Source organism: Elephas maximus, chromosome 5, assembly GCF_024166365.1.
Source record: "Elephas maximus indicus isolate mEleMax1 chromosome 5, mEleMax1 primary haplotype, whole genome shotgun sequence".
NCBI lineage: Eukaryota > Metazoa > Chordata > Mammalia > Proboscidea > Elephantidae > Elephas > Elephas maximus.
The window spans coordinates 76,681,009-76,691,109 of NC_064823.1; the positions used below are offsets into that span (position 1 = coordinate 76,681,009).

A 10,101-nucleotide genomic window follows, 5' to 3' on the forward strand; every position below is an offset into this window, starting at 1 on the left:
GCTCCATATGGATACATCATTTTGCTCTACCCGGCTCCCTGCCCTAATCATAATTTGTCCTGTAGTGGTCTTAATACAATGAAGACTTTAAAACCCTTTTAAATAAAGTAATCGAATAGCCTGCAATGAGACCTTTGTCAAATTTCCATTTCAGGACTTTTTACACGTGTCCTTCTGACATATGGGAGGGTAGGCAGGATGTGAAGGAAGGAGAAGAAATGGGAAAATACACCACCTGGAACAGATCAACAAGTAGAGTAACTGCTTCTACCTCATCTATACAGTGACTGAGAAGATGGCCGTGGATTAAGGGTCCCAGTGCCGTCGAGTCGATTCCGATTCATAGCGACCCTATAGGACAGAGTAGAACTGATTAAGGGTACTCTACCCTAAGACCTAAAAGACCGTCACCTGTTTTGTTTTGTGCCTAATAGTTGCTGGACACACCACATACACCTACATATATATATACCCCATTTAATTAGGAATTCTTGTCAGTGTATGAAGAGTACAGAGGGACTTTTCATAACTCCCATGTGGGGACAGGAAGCATGTCATTTGTAGAGCAGCATTACAATGTTTCAAATCTAGTTTTGTTTCAGGGCCTGTGCAGCTGTTTAAGCCTTTGGAAGGAAAGCTGAGCCCTGCGATATACAGACCATCACTGAACCACAGTCACTTCAACATGATTTCTTGGTGGGGGGGGGAACTCTCCACAGGCTCTCCTAATGGATAATGACAGAACACTGAAAGATCTTGGACTAGGAGATACTCTTCTGTGTAAGAATCACTAGTAGAACTTTAAGTGGACTTTTCATCTGATATCCCTGATCCAGGCCTGAAAATTGTTTGTCTCTGGCCATTTGTGAAGATGCTAATTACTCCACTGCAGAAAGGAATGTTGACATCCCAATGATAAGTTAGCTGCATCGCAAGCATCCTTGTCTAAATGATTTGTTCTTTGATCAAGAAATCCAGCATTTTCCAGCTAAAGACTTTCCAAATGATAATCAAATCTTGTCTCCTCATTTAAAGGCTCAAAATTTGCTTAGAGTAAAATAAATTTAAGCAGGGCAGCCCTTAGTCACCAAAAAATAAAAATAAAAAAAACAAACAATTTCCCAATAATTGCTTTGAAGAAAATAGTCATTTATTGTCAAAGCATCCAACATACCCGGATAAACTATAAAGTTTAATAAATCTTTCCAGGAAAAAAAAGAAACACATAACTATTCAGACTTCATTTCACTGGCACAAAATTACACTTTGTATTAAAAGGAAATACATATTTACATAATTGATGACATTCTTCCGTGAAGTCCATAATCATTTCATGATACATGCACTTCCCCCTGGAAACTTAAACTGAATCATAGCCCCCTTTTTATTCGTTTTGTTAATTTTTGTAAGAACGCAAACTGTCATCCAGAAATGCAGAAAGTATCTCACCCTCCTCCTTTACTTTATATCTAAAATAAAATTTGCCCTCACATATAATTATTACATCTAAACTGTAAGTGCTTAATAATTTAAGTAGAAACGTATGACAAATGCATCAATATGTTGCAATATATGACATTTTAAAAAATGTACCTTTGTTTTTGGGAAAGTGAAAATGCGTGCATTCAAAAGAAACCCCCCAAACTACCCACCCAATCAAAAAAATCCACCATCCTGTCTCGAGTGTGTGTGTGTAAACACCTGGATGAGAAGGCTGTGTGTGTGTGTGTGTGCGCGCGCGCGTGTGTGCGTGTGTTTGCGTCTGAATGCAGTGTTTGAGGGCTCAAGTTGGTGGTGGATGTCCTCCTGTGTTCGTTCCTGCAGGTGGCTTGACTGTGCGTGTAGGCGCGTGGAAAGCCGGGGTCCTTTCGGTGTCAGTTATGCGAGGTCATGTGCCTAGAGAGGTGGTGGCGCTCCCTGAAGGACTCGTTGCAAATGGGACACTTGAGTTTCTCCTCCCGCCGCCGTTTCACCAAGGGCTCCATGGCGTACTCTTTTTTGTGGTGCGACCTCATGTGGTACACCAGGTCGGAGGTCATGCGGAAAGAGGCGTTGCACTTGGCGCACCAGTTCTGCGCTGGCAGACATAGGGAGGTGAAGGACGGTGGCAGCAGCGTCAGCGCCGAGGGCAGCTGCAGCTGCAGGGGCCCCGCGGTCGCCGCGGAGCTCTTGGGCCAGAAGGCGGTGGCGTAGAGGAAGGGGCTCTGCTTGGGCAAGCCTGCGCCGCCGCTCTGCAGGGCCCCGCAGCCCCCGTTCAGGTCCGCGGCCCCCGGCAGCTTCACGGCCAGAGGGTCGGCGGCGGCGGGGTAGAGTCGGGTGGGACCCACGCCTTCGCCGGGGTGGCACGGCTCGAGCGCGCCTAGCTTCTGGCCCAGCACCAGCGGGGACAGCTGCGAGAAGGAGCGCGCCGGCTGCGAAAAGGCGCTCTTGCGCTCGTCCGACGCGGCGCCCTGCCCGCCGCCCGCGGCCCCGCCGCCAGCGCCGCCGCCCGCGCCGTTGCCGCCCGCGCCGCCCAGCTGCGGCACCGAGGTGAAGGCGCTGCCCCGCGCCGGGCTGCCGCTCTCCAGCCGGCTAGGCAGCGGGCCCCCGGGCCGCGGGGCCAGCAGCTTCTCGGCGCCCGCTGGCGACGCGGCCGCCGGCGTGGAGGAGCCGCCGCCGCCCGCGTCCTGGTCTTCGGTGGCTGCACCCCCACCGTCGGGGGCCGCCTCCTCCTGCAGGCCGGGCGCGCGGGCCGCCTTCTTCACCTCCACGAAGGCGCTGCGCTTGGCCTCGCCCGTCTCGGGGCTGGGCGGCGCGAAGAGGCGGCCGTTCTCTTCCAGACCGAAGTAGCTGCCCGAGGCGCGGTACTGCTGCGGCGTGCACACCAGGTCCTCCTTGGAGGCCGGCGGGGGCCGCTCGGCAAAGCGGCCCCGGCCCCCCGCCAGCCCCACGCCGCCGCCCTCCGCTGCCTCCTCGGGGAACTTCCTTTTCCCTTTGCCGCCGCCGGTGGCGTTGCCGTCGGGACTCAGCTCCGCCTCCTGGTGGCCGCCGCTGCTGCCGCCGCTGCTGAGGCTCCGGGCTGGGGAGCAGCTGCTGCCTCCTCGGGAGTTTTCCAGCTCCCGAGCCAGGTTGTGGAAGTCTGTGGAGGGCTTCGCCGTGCCGCCGCCGCCGCCGGCTGCCGACTGGTTACTGCTCTCGGGGGAGGGTGCCGGGTAGTGGTGGATGGGGCCGGCTTTGCAGAACTTGGGGCCCGGGCCCAAAGTTGCCTCCTGTTGCTGCTGCTGGTGGTCTTTGCCGCCGCCGCCGCCGCCCCCGTGGTCCTTGGTGCCCACGCCGCCGCCTTGTTCGTCCTGAGGGCTCAGATCAGCGCTATGCAGTCTCTTGGGGCAGCGGAAGCGCAGATGCGCCACATAGGGGAACTCAAACTGGAAACGCTGGCTGCATTCCAGGCATGTGTAAGGGGACGACCCTGCATAGTGAGCAGACACCACACACATACACACGCACACCATATGATTACTCAGCATCGCCCCCAGGCCAGTTTGCATCAACCCCTTCATAAATCCACCTTCCTGTCTCAGGGCCTGAGTCTGTCAGACCTGATTTAACGTTTTCTTCTGATTTGGGGAGCAATGTAATTAAGCCAATTGTCCCCCCCCCCCCGACTTATCCTCACCTATCTGCCCAGCTGCATTCCGGACTACATCTCAGAAGCTTCCTACGAGACACACAAAAGGAGAAAAGGAGGGCCCAAAGCGCCGGGGTGAGCCCCGCTTCTCCTCCGTCTCCCTCCCGCTAGCAAAGGGCCCACGCGCAGGTCGAGAGCCAACCTACCATTCATTTTGTTGTGGGATCTAGAGGGGCAGAGCAAGAGTAACTCAGTCAGTTCTTTCCCGTACCAAACAAGTAACTCTTCGTCTTTGGCAATTCTGCGGAGGGAGCGGTAAAATAGCTGTCCATTTTTTATATAGGCTTCAAGGTTCTGTTCTTCTTTATCTCTGGCTGATTGGACCAGACGCAGCCACATGAGACCTTCTGAGGAACCATTTGCTGCTGATGTGTCCACCTACAGTTTTAAAAGAGAAGAAAGCAGACCAGAAGGAAGGAGGGAAGGAAGAGAGAAAGAAAAGGAGAGGGAGAAAATGAAGCCAGAGAAAACAGGGCCATTTCCTCTGAGATGAAGCTTCCAAAAACTTGACCCAAGTTGACACCATCCTCATGTTTGCAACCAGCAGGCAAGAGAACCATCCTCTGAGTTGCTGCATCAACTCAACCACAAAGATTATTTGAATAATCTTTTTATATATTGGTTGAATACCAAATAAGGAAGTTTCTTCTTACAATTTAAATTTCCATTAGTCTCTTGACAATTTAATTTTAAATTATCCCACATTACAAAAGTGTGGGAGAATTTTGCTTACTTTGGAAGTAAAAAGCAAGCTTGGATCTTAGAAACTATTCTGTGGCACCCATATTCCTAATTTTGACTTGAACAGTTAATAACTTTTCTTTATAAAGAAATAATAAAAAGTGAGAAGTCTTTTATCTTCAAACTTAAACCTGTGGACTTAATATGCTTTAAGATCGAAATCATTAACATTTTTATTTAAATACACACTCTGGGCACTAGCTAACATTACCATAGAAAGTTACCTAGACCTCTGAAGTTGGAAGGCAAACATACCTAGTATTTACAAAAGCATTTACCGAAATACTTAGTATGCAGATAGCCTCAGCCCCTAGAAAATCTCCCAGAGTTAAGAAGTTGTGTTCAGGGCCAGGAAGGCCAGAACTGAGGCACTGGTTTACTGCATGCATTCCAAATCGAATAGTGTCATTTATTCCAGAAAATTGACAATTTGAGTTTGATTTTCTTTTTCCTATGTTTGGAACACTTGCATCATTGCATTTCCTACCCTCAGAATCTGTCTCAGCTTGTCATAAGAATGATACTACAACCATTTTTAACAGAACATTGCTTTCACACACCTACGCGGCATTGGTCAAGACTTACCCGGAAGATATAAGGAACTGTTCTCTTGTCGGTAGACTTCAGAGCTATGAAAGCTATGCTGTCATAGAGGGAAGTGTGGCTCAGGACACAGGGGCCAAATATAGCATTCTCTGGGATGTCACAGGTGGTGTAAACGCTTGTAAAAATATCTGTCAGACATTGTTGGACAGCCTTGGCATCTCCATCCCAGATGCCTCGCTGGATGCCTGATTCCTCCATCACTGGAGACAGATACACAGACAACGAACAAGTTTCATTACTCCTTACCACTATGAACTTGCCTGATTTTTGTGTAGCTCTTGTTTCAAAAGTAACCAAATGGCAGATTAAATCTGGCATCTTTTGAAGATGCCAACTAAATGTGCTTTCCTTTCCTATTTTTGTTTGTTTGTTTTTTATTTGGAATAGAGAGCTCTGGAGTGCATTGCTCCTTGAGAGAAAGAAAAAAAGAGAAAAAAGGCTGGGAAACAACTAAGCCATTTTTGCATTACCTTGGCAGAGGATGGGGTAGGCTTTGTGGGGTAATGGTGAGGGGAGAAAAATACTTTTACTAGCCTATAGACCTTCCTAACTGAAACTTCTAACCTGTGGGGAAAAGTTCCTGTCCTTTCCTCTTCTGTACTGAACTGGGTCCCCGGGAGCTGATGTTTTTTCTTCCAAAGAGGGGAGCGGCACTAAGGATCAGGCGGAGACAGTGGAGCATGGCAAATGGATTTCAAGTGGAGGGTCAGGGCCACTGATTCCATGTCAGCTAACCTTTCTCTGCAGCCTACAAGAGGGGCTGTATGTCTGCTCATTATCATAATCCAGCACTGTCCCTCGGAGGCTTTAATTAAAAGCAGCAAGCAGAGGTAATTATTTTTTTTCTCGACATGCTTATTTATGGATGAGGGTGAATCCCAGTTACCTTGTTATACAAGAGGGTGGGTTGAGTCACATGTGGCTTATGAAGTGAGCAGGTACAGGGCAGGCCTGGAGTGTCCCCTGTCTGAAATATCGTATGCGTAATGACTGGTGAATTCTGGCTCTCCCAGACACCTCCATCTGAGCAAGAGGGGGCAGCCCCGCTTGAATAGTCCTCAGTGGGCTCTCCCGCTGTTTAATCAACAGCAATTTAGAAAGTAATGCCCCAATGGAGGGCTCTCTATTAAGTTGTCATAAAGGGACATTTCCCCTGCCTCTTCCGCTGGACACCCACTAAAAGACTTATCATTAAAAAAAAAAAAAAAATCGAACAACCGACCAAAAAAAAAGAAAAAAGAAAAACCCAGGTATTTAAATTTTTTAACTGACTTTGAACTAGCTGCATTGTTCACTTTTCCTGACTTATCAAATGTTCCCCCAGGCTGGTTTTTTCCTAATAATGTTGCCATAAAAATAAATTCATGTGTATTTTGTCTAATTTAAGAAGCAGGAAAGAGTAGAGCTAATTCTTTTCCTGAGAAGCTGTTCATTATGGGACACTATTAGTAACGTCAATTTTTACCTTAGTGTTTATTAGCCAATTAATCTTGCACATGTGATTAGGAGCTAGGGGTGGGTTTTGCATTTCTTTCCAGCTAACAGACTGAAACTTGGGTCACCCTCTTTCCATTTGGATTCTCTGTTGCAACCCCCAAATGTCGAGTGTTGGGCTGTATCTGCCAGACAGCAGACATAAAAGAAAATACCCATCAAGGAAAAACTTTATCACGCTGCAGTGCCTATAGCTGGGCATTTTTACCTCACACAAGGTAGCCTTCCTGATATTCAATTGCAGATAAAATACAATGAAAAACAACAACAAAAAACTTCAGAATATCTCATCTCCCTTTCAACAGAATCCTATTCTCCCCTTTTCAATTTCTTCTAATTGAGCGTTTTATCCTCCAATTTCTCTCTTCCTTTTTAAGTCTCTTTCACACAAGCGTTTCATTGTGCCGGGAGGTCGCCCCGTCTTCGGGCAACAGCCGGGACGCAGTCATTAAAATGCAGTTCTACCTAACAATACGGTGAAAAGGTCTTGGCTACGCCGCGCTAATAAGCGGTGGGTTTTGCCGGGGCCAGCGCTGCCAAGAGCTTTGCGCTAGTCACAATAACCGCTGGGGATGCCGACAGCAGTGGCGACAGCCTGGGTTCGACCGCCGCGCGCGGTCGCCTTCACCACCCAACCCTTCCGAGCTCTGCAATCCGCTCTAGGCCCCGGGTTCTCATTCGCCGGGGGGGTCCTTCTCAAAGCCGGCTACACTTGGCGAAAGCCGGTGGCTGCCGCCGGCCAATCTCCCTCCCCTCCCGGCGCAGGCATTGTCTGGCGGCTGCGCGCTTCCCAGTCGCTCGCTTCTCCAGCGAAGCGCTGCCCACCCGCTCCTCCTTTTGTATAATCTTACGGGTAGTACAAACCCCCTCAACAATTATTTTCCCCCCTCTGCAGGAAAATGAGGAAACGGGGGACAAAATTTTCCGCTGTCCCCACCAAACCTGCCTTCTTCCCATCCCCCTCCCGCGTCAGTACAAATAGACTTACCAGGAATAAGGTCAGGATCAAATCGCCCAAATAAAGCCACCTGGTGTAGGCGAAACGCGAACGTGTGCTTCTTTTTGCCTATTGTACTAGTGTATTTCCATGTCAAGGAGTGTTGGTGTGGCTGTCCTGTAGGCTCTGCGTAAAAGAGGAGAGAGTGAGATGGTGAAATGGGAGAGGGAGAGCGAGACGGAGAGAGTTGTACAGATGGACCCGATGCAGTGACTGACTGGCACGCAGACACACACTTTTTGTTTGCTGCACATAATCTGCCCAATGACGCGTGACAGCCCACGTCTCCTCCCTTTAACTCTTTGCTGGGCTGGGCGCTCCCTCCGGCGCAGCCTGCCTCGCAGCCATCTCCCGGGCCTGCCTGCGCTCAGCAGGTCCTGAATGCCTTTGCCGAGTGGCAAAGCCTCTCTGAGCGCCTCCGGGCCCTCTGAGACTCTTAAAAAAAAAAAAAAAAAGGGAAAATCAGTTTCGGGGTCGAAAAGGTAGGTACCAAAAAGACTGGAGACAGACTTTTTCTGTTTTGCTTGGAACTTGGAGAACCTCTGGCCAAGAGCGGGCCACCCAGTGCGCGCACGGATCCTGCGCCGATTTCCCCGGAGTGTGATTTCTGCAAAGGGGAAGGAGGGGGGCGACGATTAGGAATTCACTGACCACTGACCTGCCACTGCTTTGCACAGCTAGTTACCTCGAAGGCGACAAACGGATGCCAGTTTTTTGCAGGGGCGCCCGCGATACTAAGTCCTCCGAGCAAGATTCAGAAAGAATACGCTTTGGTGAGAAACTTGCTCAGCCTTCCTGTGGAACCGAGATGGGTTAGCCGGTGAAGGGTGGGAAGCTAGGACAGATATCTGGGTTAGGGGGTGGGGGGGTGGTTCGGAAAGCCCAGGTGACTGGACTCAAGCTGTTCCTGTTCTCCCACCCTCTGTCTGGTGCGGTCTGCTTAGTTTCGAGCGGAGGCGGGGGGGGGGGGTCCTAGCATGGGGTCAGCCAAGACCAGGCGGCCTTGGGGTGAGAAGAAAGATGGTTCAAAAAGTTTTTTTGTTTTTTTTTTTACCGCGATGGGCTCGGGAGAGCTTTTCGCGTTCAGCTGGTGGTGGATAAGTGGATGGAGTTGCCACTGCCGTCTCTGGAGCCTCATTTGTGCACTAAGCCACTTAGAGGCGCTGACTCCCCTCTCCAGTGCAGCATCTGACGCTAATGACTTGAGGTCTTTGACAGCCCGAAAGTCGACTCCTTCTACAGGGACCGCAACACGTTTTCGCTAGGCGATCTCTGGGTTCTTTTTCGTCGCTCAATTCTCTACTCCTAAGGGAAGAAAGGCCTTTGAGTGGTATAGGCGCTCCCACCCCTCCAGCTCCACCCCCACCTTCACTACATTGAAGTGGACAATCTGTCAGCTTAGCATAAATCGGATTGCGTAGCCGGCCAAAGTGAACGAGGCAGAGTCTCAATTTAAGGATGAGACAGCCTCTTTTTTACCCATTCCCCTCCTTGTTAAAATAAGGTAAGTATACTGGGGATTGGCAAAAAGGGTCTTAAAAGAAAAAGGTGCGTACCGTGTAAGTTTGACATCTCTCCAGAGCACGGTGGGATAGCAAGGCTCTGAGCGCCTTTTCTCGAGGGTGCTTGTGGTCCAAGAGAAAGCAGAGAAAGATTTTGCCACTGAGAAATAGGAAAGTGCGGGGAATTTATCACGTACTGAGTTCCCTTCTCCTTGGTCTCTCTCCCTTCTTCTCCCCTCCCGCTCCCTTCTCTTTTCCACCCAGCAGTGGTCAGTCCCGCAATGAAGTTCAAGTCCTTCTGATCGGACAGAGCCGGCTGCCTCGGATTAAGCTGGCAGTCTGAGAAGGAAAGGCTACAAAATCGCCATATATTATGGACAAAGGGATGGTTCTCCCTTCATTACCAGGCTAGCTACTGACTTTTCAAAGAAAGCTTTTAAACTTCAGTTTCCTGTCATCTTAAAATATCATTTCTCTTCTGCAAGTGTGCTTAGTTTTAAATAGTTAAGCTGAGGACGACTCATCTAGTGGCCAAGGCTCTGTGCCATGGGGACTCTTGGCTGTATGTAAGAATCTGCAGCTGTCATTAGCCTCCAATTTCCTTATGGCTTGCTGCCTCATTGAATACCAGATTCATCTCTCTCTGATCAATGAAAACATCTTCTTTCCCCTAACCACTTGTTTAAAGAAAGGAGTAGGGGATTTAGAAATGTCAAAAATACTGTCTCAAACTTCTAGAAAATAACAAGGGCTGAAAAATAGTGGCCAGATACTCAGTGAGTTCAGAGAAGAAAAAAGAGGAGAAAGGGCAAGAGAGGCACAGGTGTAAATGACAGTAAGGTAAGTAAGGGAAGTGGCCATGAGACAGCTGCGGTCCCTGGAAACTGCAACCCAATACAAGTTAAAGTGTTGGGGTGGGGGGAGAGGGGAGGTGGGGAGGAACCAGAGGAGGCAGAGTTTGGGAGCCTAGTTCCATTGGTTTGTTGAAAAGAAAATTCTCTGGTGCCTTCTTTTACTGTTATTTACAGAATAAAGAGTTAGCCTTTTCCAGGAAAAGTCACAGGTTTCAATCTATCCATGCAAGCTACTAAGAA

The 10,101-nt window shown here is 49.3% G+C and overlaps 1 protein-coding gene across 6 annotated transcripts; it reads right to left on the bottom strand.

The window, feature by feature from the left end:
- Positions 1-1,181: 1,181 nt before the first annotated feature.
- Positions 1,182-9,161, bottom strand: PRDM8 (PR/SET domain 8). 6 transcript variants are annotated; one of them, XM_049885918.1, is made up of 7 exons: positions 9,062-9,161; positions 8,560-8,810; positions 7,742-7,940; positions 7,497-7,631; positions 4,994-5,214; positions 3,814-4,045; positions 1,182-3,448 (listed from the first exon to the last, which is right to left on the bottom strand). In XM_049885918.1, exons 5-7 carry the CDS (start codon positions 5,210-5,212, stop codon positions 1,875-1,877), a joined length of 2,025 nt encoding a protein of 674 aa, XP_049741875.1. In that variant the 5' UTR covers positions 5,213-5,214; positions 7,497-7,631; positions 7,742-7,940; positions 8,560-8,810; positions 9,062-9,161; the 3' UTR covers positions 1,182-1,874. The 6 variants fall into 6 exon arrangements, with proteins under 6 accessions (XP_049741875.1, XP_049741874.1, XP_049741876.1 ...); XM_049885917.1 differs by lacking the exon at positions 7,742-7,940 and adding an exon at positions 7,996-8,112; XM_049885919.1 differs by lacking the exon at positions 7,742-7,940.
- Positions 9,162-10,101: the final 940 nt, after the last annotated feature.